This window comes from Petaurus breviceps, unplaced genomic scaffold (assembly GCF_028583685.1).
Source record: "Petaurus breviceps papuanus isolate PSGF00001 unplaced genomic scaffold, PetGlider_PUasm1.0 90825, whole genome shotgun sequence".
NCBI lineage: Eukaryota > Metazoa > Chordata > Mammalia > Diprotodontia > Petauridae > Petaurus > Petaurus breviceps.
In genome coordinates, this window is record NW_027187353.1 from 21,730,444 (window position 1) to 21,744,509 (window position 14,066).

General features: G+C 47.2%; 1 protein-coding gene across 1 annotated transcript in view; it reads right to left on the reverse strand.

Annotated features, from left to right (window-relative positions):
- Positions 1-14,066, reverse strand: part of LOC138148653 (hexokinase HKDC1) — a 41,580-nt gene that overhangs the window by 15,555 nt on the left and 11,959 nt on the right. Inside the window, exons 6-12 of the mRNA XM_069071467.1 lie at positions 12,555-12,654; positions 11,057-11,240; positions 9,529-9,684; positions 6,961-7,194; positions 5,012-5,316; positions 1,706-1,851; positions 1,488-1,610 (exon numbers count right to left, since the gene is read on the reverse strand). Of these exons, the coding sequence (XP_068927568.1) occupies positions 1,488-1,610; positions 1,706-1,851; positions 5,012-5,316; positions 6,961-7,194; positions 9,529-9,684; positions 11,057-11,240; positions 12,555-12,654 (1,248 nt within the window). The remainder of the gene's footprint in view (positions 1-1,487; positions 1,611-1,705; positions 1,852-5,011; positions 5,317-6,960; positions 7,195-9,528; positions 9,685-11,056; positions 11,241-12,554; positions 12,655-14,066) is intronic.

Below are 14,066 nucleotides of genomic sequence, written 5' to 3' on the forward strand. Positions count from 1 at the left end.
AATAGCAGCACTAGTAGCAGCAGCAGCAGCACCAGTAGCAGCAGCAGAAGCAACAGTAGCAGCAGCAGCAGCAACAGTAGCAGCAGCAGCAACAGTAGCAGCAGCAGCAACAGTAGCAATAGTAGTAGCAGAATAGCAGCACCAGCACCAGCAGCAGCAGAAATAGTTTGAAGCTAGAGGCCTGCATGCCCTGAGCCTTCCTGTGAGGGATGGACTAAGACAAGACATGGAGGCACGAGGGTTCCTTGCTCCCTGACCAAAACGCTATGATTCAAAGCAGTGAGCATTTATTAGGCACCTGCTGTGTTTGTCATTCTGGGCTGAGCAAGTGCTCAGGGAGTGAACAGTTTGAAAAGACCTGCTCTTTGTCTCTATGGCACTCCTAGGCTAGGAGAGAAATGAGACATTCACACACACACACACACACACAATATCTGATATGCAATGTAACATCAGTGTATCAGGATTTAAAAAGGGGTTTCTATAGTGCAATGTTATTGCTGACAGAACAAGGAGACCAGGGGAGTCTTCCTGGAGCTGGGTTTGAAAGGATGAAGAGGAATTCACCAGGGGCAGAGAGGGAGGGACCGTATTGCAGGTGCAGATAGCAGGACAGACAAGCTCACAGAGGTGGATAGAGCAAAAGTTTTAGAGTTAGGAAGACCTATGTTTAAGTCTTAATTCTGACACACAATAGATGTGTGACTTTGGGCAAGTCACTTCACATTTGTCTGCCTCAGTTTCCTCATCTGTAAAATGAGAATAGTAACAGCACTGCCCTCCCAGGTTGTTGCATATTTAAAAATCCCTTAGCACAGTGCCTGGCACACAGGAGGCATTTAATAAAAGCTTCTTCCCGCTTCTCCTTTCCCATCTGTTCTGCCACTGTTGTTCTTTCATAGAGCGTATCTTCTTGGGTTCTAACAGTTCCATGTGGAAGGGCTCTGAGAGGCTACAGGACTTTGGCAACCACAGTCCTTTCCCACCATCTCCAACCACTCCAGCTCTCCAACCCCCTAATCTATATACCTCCTTTGCAGCACCCCTCAATGTGTTGTCTTCTATTAGAAAATAAGCTCTTGGAGGGCAGGGATTGTTCTGCTCGCTTGTGTTTGTGGCCCCAAAGTACACAGAAAGTGCTTAATAAATGTCCCATCACACACATGCACATCAGCTCTGACTCTTGTCATTGTTCTTCTCTGTGCTGGGTGAGGCCTTTCCCTCATCCTCCCCCCACAACTGTCTGTCTGGATTTGGAATCAGACTCAGGGTTTGAATCCCAACTCTGACACTCAGTGGCTATGTGACCTTACACATATCCCTCCCCCTTTGTGTGCCTCAGTTTCTCCACCTGTCAGATGAGGGAGTTAGGCTGGATGCCCTCTTAGATCCCTCTCAGTGACTTGGCCTCACTAAGAGGCATTTGACTGAAGAGTGTCCTGGGGGAAGGAAGGGGAGAGTGCAGTCCAGGCTTACCCAGGTCTTACCTTGTCAAGGCCGGCCTGTTTGCAGGGGAAGGAGAAGGTGAAGCCCAGGGGCAGCCGACTGGCCCCCTTGATCCCCATGTAATCCAAGAAATCTGCGATGCAGTGCACGATGTGGTCAAACAGCTGTGGGGAGAGGGGGGCGGGTGTCACCCAGAGGTCAGGCAGGCGGCCCCACCCCAGCATGGCTCAGGGACTCACAGAAGCAGAGGCCCAGTTACCTCTTCTCCCGTGCCCTGCATAATCTCCAGTGGGATGGTAAAGATCTTATTGTACATCCTTACTGATCTCCGTCCACTTCTGATCTTCACCAGCAGGACCCGGAAATTGGTCCCTCCTAGATCCAGAGCCAAGTACTTGCCCTTCTCTGCGGGGAAGAAAATCAGGGTGTCTTGTGAGTAATGGCTATTCCATATGAACCAACAGCCAGCAGTTCTAAAGATATGTTCATAGGCTCACAGATCTAAGCCTGGAAGGAGTCTCAGAAGTCATCTCTTACTGGGTTCCCCTGCCCCAACCAAGGCTCATCACCCTCATTTTATAGATGAAGTGAGTTCAAATCTTGCCCTAGACACTTACAAGGTTTGTGTGGCACTGGACAAGTCACTGTACCCTGTTTGCCTCAGTTTCCTGATCTGTAAAATCATCTGGAGAGGAAATGACAAACCGCTCCATTATCTTTGTCGAGAAAACCCCAGAGTCACAAAGCATCAGACATGACTGAAAATGACAACAAAAACAAAAAATACATCCAAAAGTTGGTGTATTAATTGGTGTATTAACGACTTCTTCTGATGACTCACGGTGACCTGGTTGTCACCATGGCATCTCCAAAGCTGGGCCTGTGGAGCACAAGAATCTGGCAAGTCCAACCAAGGTGCAAAGGCTGAGTCTGGAGACAGCACGGCTGTTTTCAAGGACCCACCTTCCTAAATGGACTGAGGCTCATCCCCACACTGATCACAGGGAGACGAATGTTTTGGCCATGGTAACTCATGAAGAATCACACTCTATTGAGTAGAGTGTAAGCTCCCTGAGGGAAGACACTAATTCATTTTTTGTCTCTGTATCCCCATGGTTTGGTTCATAGTCAGTACTTAACAAAAATCAAAAACCAGTTAATTGAATTGAATTATCAGGTCATCACAGGGCTTGATCTTTGCCAGCAGAGGGAGCTGCTACATAGTAGAAATCATCACTCCTTGAGGTCTTTTCCCAGGGTCTACAGGACCTTTGTGAGGACGCCTAAGGCCGAAGGGGAAATGGTGGACTTATCCCGGGACCCTGAGGGCCAGCCAGGGCCATGGGACCCTGAAGGCCAGCTGAGGCAGAAGCCTGCTCAGCCTTTCAGTTTTGTTGTGCTTTTTAAAATCTGGATTTTTATTTCATCGGTGTTGGGGATTTCTGGTGTGGATATTATCTGTGCGGATGCAGATCAGAGATTCATCTCTGTCTTAACAGTGTAAGAGAGTTTCCTGAGGCACAGAGAGGTAAAGGGACTTGACCAAGGGACTTCGCCACAGTCACACAGCCACCATGTATCAGAACATGGATTTGAACTCAGGTCTCCTTGAGCCTGAGACTGGCTTCCTGTACTGATAGGAGACTGCTTCTTGGGGCAGAAACATGAATCAAATACAGCATCATAAACCACAGACTTAGAGCAGGAAGGGACATTAAAGGCTGTCCAGTCTAATGTCCTCATTTTACAGGCGAGGAAACTGAGTCCTAAGAGGTGACTTGTCCAAGGTCACACAGGGCATAAGCTTCCAAAGCAGAATTTGAACCCAGGACCTCTGACTTCAGAGCCAGGGTGCACTTTCTGGGATCCTTTCCAACCCTGACCAGCTGTCCTACTCCCCTGCCTCCCAAAAGCCAGGCGAACCTCAGCACAAAGGAATATTAGGGGAAGCTGCTCACGTGACCCTGCCTGGGCTGGTATCACTGGCCTGCCTGCTCAGGGTCTTCCCCTAACTCCCTTTCTTGGCCCCCCACTGCCACATTTGTGTTGTCCCATTAGACTACCTTGAGGTAATGGGGCATCTCACTTTTGTGAGTACCAAGCACAGTGCATGCAGGAGACTTAGTAAACACTTTTTCACTCACTCAAAAAATACCTTTAGGCACCTAAGTGGTGCAATGTATAGACCCCTGGGCCTGGAGTGAGACAGATCTTAGTTCAAATCCAGCCTCAGAAGCTTACTGGCTAGTGACTCTAGCTGAATCACTGAAACACTGTCTGCCTTGATTTTCTCGTCTGTAAAATGGGGATAACAATGTACGATAGCTCTCAGGGTTGCTGAGGTGATCAAATGAGATAATATTTGTAAAGCACTTTGCAAACCTTAAAGCAGTGTATAAATGCTAGCTATCATTATCATCATTAGGAGCCCTAAAAATGAGTGCTTATGAAGAATGTCACCATTGGTTTTCTTTGCATTTGATTTTAGGAATTTAAAAGTATGATTCAAAGAAAGGGGGTCACCAGACTGTCGGGGGTGGTGGGTCCTCAGGCACAAAATGGGTTAAGAGCCCCTGCTTTAGATGGATGTAAAGCAAGAATAATTGATCAGAAGAGGAAAATACAGAGGACACATCTGAAGAGGCCGAGGACCTTGGGAAGTCAGAAGGGGACAAAATAATGTTTCGTGCTTTTATTTTGTTTAAATTGAATGTCATAAAAATATTTTTTCTTTGTCACCAAAGTTTAAGGCTTTGCTTGGAGACTTAGATCACATTTTGTTTTGTTCCTTGTCTATTAGTATTTATCTTGGAATTTTAAATAAGAATGTTAAGATGTTAACGGGTCGTTTTGGTTCACTTGTGTCTGACTCTGGACTTTTGTCCATGGGTTTTTTGTTGTTGTTGTTTTTGCCTTTTGGAGGGCAATTGGGGTTAAGTAACTTGCCCAAGTTTACACGGCTAGTTTTTTTGTGTGGGTGTTAGGTGTCTGAGGCAGGAACTGAACTCGGGTCCTCCTGACTCCAGGGCTGGTGCTTTACTCTCTGTGCCACCTAGCCATCCACCACAGGATTTTCTTAACTGGCGTGGTTCGGCATTTCCTTCTCCATTGTGTTCCCATTTTACAGATGATAAACTGAGGCAAATAGGGGTGAAGTGTCTTGCCCAGGGTCACACAGCTAGTAATTGTCTGAGGTCATATTTGAACTCAAGACTTCCTGGCTCCAGGCCTGGCACTCTGTCCACTGTGCCCCCACATAAAGGATTATCTTATAGTATAATAGTTTTTGTTTGGATGGCTGTGATTTCAGCCATGGAGGCACGATGTCCAAGGAGCTGATCCCAACCCTAGCAAGCCTGCCCAGCCTGTCCACATCCAAAGTAAGCAGGCATGTTGGGCAAGCCTCCTCTCTGGGTTTGTTTCCTGGTCCGTAAAGTGAGTGAATTGAATAGATATCCTCAATAGATGTCCGGCTTTGACCATCTCTACAAAGACCAGAGTCAGGCCACGCAGGGAGCAGCGGCCAGCCGGCTCCTTGGTTTTGGAGAAGGGGAGCCCTCCCTACCTGTGCCGTCAGGCATGGCGCACACGTAGGTGGGCAGCATCTTCACCGTGGCCAGCGGCTGGGTCTCCTTCTTCAGCCCGTACTCCATCTCGGCCCGCATTTTGTTCTTCACGCCTACCAGGTGCTCTCGCGTCAGCTGGAACAGGGACAGCACCTCGTCGATCTGCTTCCGCTGGGCCTGTACTCGAGCGGCCACCGCGGTCACCATGGCCGCCCCCTTGGCGCTGCCGCTCTCAGAGAGGAGGAACCGGACGTCGCAGTTGGGGACTAGCTTCCTCACCACTTTGTGTAGGCGCTTTGGGTACCTGGGGCGGAGGAACCCGCGGAGGAACCCACTGAGGATCCTGAGAGCAACGATTTAGAGCCCAGGGGCCTCAGGGGGCATCTAGACCAACCCCCTCGTGTTACAGATGCCCCAGCTGAACTTCAGAGTCAGAAAAGCCTGGCCCAAGGGGACCCAACTGGGAAATGGGAGATCTGGGCTCCGACCCAAGGCCTCGGACTCCCAATCAGAGTTCTGCCCCCGCCCCCGTCTGCAGCTCTCTGGAAGGGACCCCTCCTCGTGGTGCCACAGCCCACCCTTCCAAGGCTCCATTAGTCAGAGACCTTCCCTGCCACTCCCCCAGAAGTTTCCCAGTGGCCTCCGCCTCCCTGAAGCATCCTTTACTCCTGTTAGGTAAACTTCATCCTTTCTGCTTTCCCCCTCACCTGCCAGATGGGCATGACCAGAGGGCTCTACTCAGAGGAACAATGAATAACCTTGGTAGAACCATTGTCCTCTCTACAAGGACAATGCAGTCGAGTTCAATTCAGTTTAACCTACCAGGTACCAGGTATTGTGCCAGGATAGAGCCTGGAAGCAGGAAGACCTGAATTCAAATGCTTCCTCAGACATTTACAAGTTGTGTGACCCTGGACAAGTCACTTAACTTCTGCTTGCTCAGGCTCCTCAACTGTAAAATGGGGATAATAATAGCCCTCACCTCCCAGAATTGATGTGAGGTCAAATGAGACCTGCCACATAGTAGGTACTATATAAATGCTCGTTCCCTCCCCCTTCACTCTTTCCCCTAGACATTAGATATGCAAAAGCCAAAATGAAAGCAGCCCTAGAGTCCCCAGTAGCACCATGGTTATTGAACTCTGTCTCTCTCTCTCTGTATCTCTCTCTGTCTCTCTGTCTCTCTCTGTCTCTCTCTGTCTCTCTCTGTCTCTCTGTCTCTCTGTCTCTCTCTGTCTCTGTCTCTCTCTGTCTCTGTCTCTGTCTCTGTCTCTGTCTCTGTCTCTGTCTCTCTCTCTGTCTCTGTCTCTCTCTCTCTGTCTCTCTGTCTCTCTGTCTCTCTCTCTCTCTCTCTCTCTCTCTCTCTCTCTCTCTCTCTCTCTCTCTCTCTCTCTCTCTCTCTCTCTCTCTCTCTCTCTCGCTCTCTCTCTCTCTCTCTCTCTCTCTCTCTCTCTCTCTCTCTCTCTCTCTCTCTCTCTCTCTCTCTCTCTCTCTGTCTCTCTCTCTCTCTCTGTCTCTCTCATCAGAATGTGAAGACATTCCCTATATTCATCCTTCCTGATCTGGGTTCACTTGAAATTCCAAAACTTTTAGGGATCAGTTTCTCTATGAGTCTGCCCAGGTGAGATAGTAAAATGTGGTGGCTCTGGAGCCAGAAGATCCAGGTTCAAATCCCACTATTTGGATGACCTTAAGCCTCAGCTTCCTCTTCTGTAAAATGAGGGTCAGAAATGGCCCCTTCCAGTCGCAGAGATAACAAAGAAACCCCATTCAGAGCCTGCAGTCTTCAGTCTAAATGGGGCCCAAGACTTCATCTATGTCATTTTACAGATGAAGAAACTGAGGCCAGCATGGTTATGTTAGCCATGTGGGGAGCAGCAGAGCCAGTACTGGGAGACAGCACTATTCTGCCCCCCGGCTGTAGGGTGGGGAGGGGGGTGCTCCTTACTGAGGGTGGATTTTGTAGAGGGTGCCATCCATCCCCACTGTGGTCCGGAGCCGGGTCAGCTTCTTGTTCTCCCGCAGGCGGGTCAGGATGGCAGCAAGGGCCGCTGCACAGAGATTAGCTGATCGGAAGGAGACAATGGTACACACGTGCTGGACAGCTAAGCAGTCCTCCTCTGAAGGCTCCAGGCCCAGCTCTGTCAGGATCTCTCTGGTGTTCTGGAGGCCTTCCTTATACCTGGCCAAGAATCAAGAGAGTAAAAACATCTCGATTGACCTACTGCCCCATCCTACCTGGGTGAGGGAGGGAGGTGGTTTGTGGAGTTTGGGATCCCTGCTCTGACACTTACTAGCTGAGCTGTGTGATCATGGGTGAGCAATTTATTATCTGAGCTTCAGTTCCCTCATCTGTAAAATGGGGATAGTAACACTTAGATGATGTGCCTCATGGTGGCACTGGTGGCATGGTGGCACCCTCAGGGTGGCTCTGAGGGAAGGATTTTGTAAACCTGACAGCACTAGGGAAGTGACCCAGTGGATAGAGATTTGAACTTGGAGTCAGGAAGCCCTCAGTTCAAATCCTGCCTTGGATACTCACTAGTTGTGTGACCCTGGGCTGGTCACTTAAGCCTCAGCCTCCTTTGTCTGACCATCAAATGAAGAAGGTTGGACTCAATGGTCTCTATTGCCCCTTCCAGTTTTAAATCTGGGACCTATCTGCAAGCTGCTATTTAAAGCAGACTTACTAACTGTGATAGTGAAAAAACTGGGAATAACCCTTGTGTTCAATGCCTGAGAAAGAACTCAACAAAGTGTGGCACAAAATCTGGAGAAGTCAATGAGGGGGGTGGGTTCGATGGCCTTTGAAGTCCTTTCCATCCTTAAGTCTATGATTTGGGCTTCATCTGACCCAATTCTCTCATTTTACAGGTAAGGAAAACTGAGGCTCAGAATGATATGTGTCACATCTTAAATATGTCTACATTTTAAGATGTGAAAAAATGGGGACTCCACTACAGAAGAGAAAAAGCTTTACGTGAAGTGAGGCAGAAAGAAGAGAACAGACCAAACATCCCTGCTCTACCTACATTAAAAAAGACAAAACAACAGCAACAATATCTTCTAAGTACAAGGTGGGAAGGAGGGGGAGGGGCCTAGAACAAATCATTTGGTTTAAATTCCTCTTTGGCCACAATTAAATCATTCAGATTTAGGGGTTTATTGGCAGATGTTGTTGTCACTCTGTTTTCTTCCTTGTTTATATCTATTGAGGTTGTTATTAAATTCGTGTTAAAAAAAAACACAAATAAAAACCTTCCAAACCAAAGGATGTCCTTGGGCACAGAACAAAAGACAAAATGAAGAACCCAGATATGGGAACCATCAGCTAGCCTCCCAGTCAGACCTGGGCAGCAGGGAAAGAGAGGAAGAAGGGAGGCAGCTAGGTTGTGCAGTGAATAGAGCACTGTCCCTAGAGTCAGGAGGACTTGAGTTCAAATCCGACCTGAGACACTTGACACACTAGCCATGTGACTTTGGGCAAGTCACTTAACCCCAATGGCCAGAGAGAGAGAGAGAGAGAGAGAGAGAGAGAGAGAGAGAGAGAGAGAGAGAGAAAGAGAGAGAGATTGGAAGAAGGGCTGAAGGAAAAGGAGAAGAAGGATGAGGCCCAGGGAGTTGAGTGGTATGGAAAATCCATCCTGCTGACACAGGCTTCAGCATGCACCCACTGCATCTGGGGTCAGGGGGCCTGTTGTGAGACTTAACTTTGTTTCTTATTAGCTGTGTGACTGTAGCCAAGTCACTTCCTCTTCCTCTTCACTTTCTTTTACATCTTCTGTAAACTTAGGAGCCAAATGACCTGAACAGACATACTCTCTCTCTGAGCCTCAGTTTCCCCATCTGCAAAATGAATGGGTTGGACTAGGCCTCTAAGGTCCTCTACAATTCTTACATTTTGTGATCCCATGAACCACCTAACACAGAATTCATAATAATAATAGTCATTATTGTTAATATAATAACATATATTAATAATGTAATAATAACATATATACATATAATAACAATAGCTAACATTTCACATAGAACTTTAAGATCTTACAAAGAACTTTACAAATATCTCATTTTGACCTCACAAAAAACCCTGAGAGATATTACCCTATTATTAATTATTATCCTGATTTTATAGCTAATAATAATATTAGCTAACATTTATCTAGCACTTACTCTATACCAAGCACTGTGCGAAGTGCTTCACATTTATTATCTCATTTGATCCTTACAATAGCCCTGGGAGGCAGGCAGAGTGCTGCTATTATCTCCATTTTACAGATGAGGAAACTAAGGCAAACAGAGGTTCAGTGACTTGATCAGGGTCACAGAGAGGTCTAAATCTGGATTTGAACTCGGATCTTCCTAATTCCAAGTCCAGCATTCTAACCACTGAGATACCTGACTGCCTTTAGCATTAAGAAGAATTTGGCATCATTACCCAAGTCAGGAAAGAGTGGGGAGAGCTGGGTATGGGTACTGTAAGCTAAAGAAGCAACAAAGACAGAGGGCTTCTCACTTCTCCATGGCAGCCACGTGTCGGGTCTCAATCTTGCCCTTGGTGAAGAGAGCAGAGGATTTCTCACCACGGAACAGGAGGCCGGCCTTTGTCATCTTCAGAAGAATGAGTCTGACCAGTTCCCCCATGTACAACCCACTAATCATCTTCTCGAACCTGAGAACAAGAGGTACAAAGAGATGATCCTGACCTTGGACAGCACCTTCCTCGGAAGCTCTTCAAGCTGTCTCCATTAAGTTCCCGTCCCCAGTGACAGTCCTTTGAAGCAGGTTACCTAAGGCTCCAAGAGCTTGTTCACAGTCACCCAGCCCCACCTGGAGAACTGGCTCCAAACTTGCTCTGTCTGCTTTGCTTAGGAACTCATGGCATAGTATTCACACACCTGGGAAAAACCGTGCTGCCAAAGATCCTGCTGTTAGGAAGATGCCATGAAGGTGTTATTAAAAAACAAAAGAGAGCGACTATTGGCTTAAAGATTTCCAGAGCAGCATCATGTGTAATTGTTTTTAAAAAGTAATATATAAAGAAAACATCCAAATTGTAAACAGCCTAAATGTCCATCGACAGGAGAATGGTTAAATTGTGGAGCACAGTAATGGAATGAAGACAGAAAGTGAGACCCACAAAGTAATCTGGAAAGTTGTTTATAAAATAATGCAAAGTGAAAAAAAAAACAGGTCCAGAAAAATGGCATTCACCCACCAGCCACATAAGAGAAAAAGTGAATGAAAAAAAAGTGGACAAAGAATCCAGCGGAGCCTTAGAAGGACTGGGGAAGCATCAGGACACTGTGTGGGCGCTGAAATGAAGTAATTGAAATCAAAATGCTATGAACCAAGGCTTCTTGTTCTAACAAAACATTTAATTAAAAAAAAAGTTTCTTCCTACTCAGATGTCTCAGGTGCAAAGGCACCCAGGAGAGAGGGGGCAGGACCTAAGGGCACAGACTGGATCAGCGAGGCAGAACCATAGAGCATAAGAAAGGTAGTAATTCAAGCTGTACCTGGAAAGGAAGGGTGGTGCCAGCTTGTGGAAGGCCTTGAATGCCAAAGTATAAGGAGTCTGAGTTTTGCCTGTTAAGTAATAGGGATTCTCAGAAAATATTGGAGCAGAAGTGGGGTATGGCCAAAAGTATAAAGGAAAAAAACACAATTCTGGTAAAGAGTGAAGATGGGTTATAGTTCCTATCTCCCAGGGCTGTCATGAGGATCCAATGAGATTGCATATGTTAGGGGCTTTGTCAACTTTAAAGGATCAGGTAAAAATCAGCTCTGGCCAGAGTGCAATGCAGGGGAATGGCCAATAAAGAGGCCAGATCAGCAAGAAGAGAGAGGAAGGGATGGGAGGCAGAGAAGGCTTGGCAAGACTGGGATTGCCACTGGTTAAAACGCAATGATGTTATTAAGGAGACACCTTGTCACCAGCAGCCACTGCAAATCCCTGCAGACCCAAAGCACAGAGGCTCAAGCAGCCAGCCTCCATCCCAAGGAACACTCTGTGCTTCCAAAAGGATTTCCTAATCACTCACAGCTGCTTCCCCGGATTGAGGGAGCCCAAGTCTATCTCTCGGTCAAACTCGGTCCGGATGTCTTCCAAGGAGCCATCCTCCCCAAAGGCGCCCCACTCCGTGTTGATGCACATCCTGCCTTCATCCCCTTCCACCATATCGATGTTGCTCATGTCCTCCATGTAGCAAGCATTGGTACCAGTCCCTAAATGACAAGTCACAAAGAAACTTGCTGCCACGTGCAAAAGATGACAATGACACAAAGCTAAGGGAAGACCCCCAGACTTTGAGGGCCCCTTTAGGGTGTTCTCTGCACAACTCTGTGACATGTTCCCCGCTGACTCTAATTAGCTACTGTGGAAGTTTCTTTGTTGTTCCTCCAGGTTGTGATAGAATAAAGTCACATCCTACCCAAAAATCATTTTATAGAGGAGGAAACTCCGGTGAAGGGACTTGCCCAGGGTCGCACAGCTAGTGTCTGAGGCCAGACTAAATTCAGGATGTCTACGGGCTCTAGGCACTCTGCCTCATATAAAATCTGGCTGCCATTATTGTTAGTACTATAGCCTTCTTACTCAAGAGTCACCGAGTTGGAAGGGACCCCCAGAGCCCTGTACTCTAATCCAACAGTCACTTGGAAGAGTTTCCTCTCTATAACACAGCCTCTGTCTGAATGCCCAAGGAGAGGGCAAAGACATTCTACCCCAATCAGGCAAAGCAGTCCATTCCACGTTGTGACTGGAGAACCCATTGAATCCTTCCTCCCCATGATAGCCCTTCAGACAGAGACAGCTAGCATGGCCCTACCATGGTTTCTTTTCTAGATGTGCCCAGTTTCTTCCATTTATCCTCACGTGGCACAGACTCCAAGTCCTTCCCACCCCTAGCGGCTCTCCAGTTTATCAATGTCTTTCTTGACCTTGTAATGGCCAGAACAGGACACAAAAGCCCAGCTGTAGCCCATCCCAGGCAGAGAGAAGTGGGACCCTGCCCCCCCCACCCCCTTCTCTCTTACTGTAGATTACTAAGATTCCATTAGCAGAGCACGCCTCTGGGTTCCAAGAAGCAACGCCTCTTAGAGCATCCCATAGGGCCATCAGTTTTGGGGGGGCCGCCATATCTCCCAGCAGACTCAGTCTGCATCTGAGGCTCAATAAAACCCCCAGCTCTCATCCCCTACAGCACATGAGCACAAAGACTGTCTTTTTCATCCCTCTGCTCCCAGTCACTATCACGGTACCTTGCAATAGTAGGTGCTTAATAAAAACTTGCATTGAGTTTCATGGTCCTGGGGTAACATTTGACCCTCAAATCTCTCTCTCAGAAGCTTCCGCTCCCCTCCCCATTATTCCAGCTGTCCATGCTGACCACCACTGTTCTCTTCCTCCTTAATTTAGCTCACGTCGCTCCCCCCTGAGCACTCAGGTTTCCCACAACTGAAATAGGGAATCGTTCTGCTCAGCTGAGTGGTCTGCTTGCCACTCATCCTGGCCCCAAAGCAAGTCCCAAAAAAACTTACCAATAATGACTCCGACTTCACAGCGTGGGTCATCATAGGCACAGGTCATCATGGTTGCCACCGTGTCATTGACCAAGGCCAGGACGTCCACATCAATGTCCTAAAGGAGCAGAAGTCACATGACCTGTTAGGGAGACAGTGGGCCTAGGGTTTTACAACACACTTTGCTTCCTACAGAGAGGCCTGGTGTCTTCTTCAACCAATAGAGAAGAGCAGGATCCACCCTCACTTCAGACTGTCACCATTCATTACTTTCTCTGTTTTATTAGAAGGAAAGAATAAGGAACCACCTACTTCTTGGGCGTGATAAAGGTTTAAAAGTGATGAGACACCATGTGGAAAGTGGCAGCCAAGGTCCTTGGATATAGTTCCCTAGACAATCAGATCTCAAAGACTGAAAGGGATATCCAGCGTCCCAGTTATTCAACTGGGTACCTTAGGATGTGTCTAACGAAAGCCCTTTCAGCTTGGGAGCTGAGGGGTTTCTTCAAGAAGATATTGGAGTAACTCAGCCCTACAGTAACAAGGATTGGGTGACTGGAGCTTTGATGTAGGGCCCTGAATTTAGAGGGCATTGATAGTGCTTGCAGTCCTTTGGCAGGGCAGAAACAATGGAGTTGAATACCTAGTTGGCCAGAATCAAACTCTACCTTTCCAGTATTAATCTCACACTGGTTTCAAAAGGTCTATGTTTCTTTTCCATGAGACACTGTATGGACAAGTGGTCCACCAGCCAACTAATTATCTTTCATTCATTGACCTCATGCCAATATCTTGAGACCTATTTCTTCCCATGGGGTTGTGTGTAGGCTCTCCCATTATGGCAGTCTCCCCATATCAATCTCATATTCCAGCGTCTCTATCGCCCACTCCACCACACCCCTTTCATATCCCTTGTCTAGGGTGCAAAAATTCTTTGTTACAGAATAACACAAAGACTTTGAGAATCAGAAATGGCCCCCTACATCTATGCCAGTCTGTGGGCCTCTTCATATGAGACTATTCTGGGTGGTAGAATGAATTATTCCACACAGGAAACTTTGGTCCCTATTGATCCCTATACATACACTCATACTCAAGGCTTTGGGACCAAGAGAATGTTTTGAAAAGAAATAAGATTAGTTCCTAGAAGGCAAGAGGTGATAATTATAAAGAGAAAGGTGTCTTTAAATTCTAAAGGAAAATAAAGAGAAGGTAACAAGAAAGAGAACCGAAGCTGGCAAAAACCACCCCACTTTGAGTTACTAATCTCTCTTCTGAAAGCTTGCCTAGGTACTGCATACACAAGACTCTCAGCACCCATTACAACTGGGAAGTACACATGGAAGGGACTGTCTCACATTCCACCATGATTTACAACAAATTCTCTCTCTCTCTCTCTCTCTCTCTCTCTCTCTCTCTCTCTCTCTCTCTCTCTCTCTCTCTCTCTCTCCCTCTCCCTCTCTCTCTCTCTCTCTCTCTCTCTCTCTCTCTCTCTCTCCCTCTCCCTCTCCCTCTCTCTCTCTGTCTCTC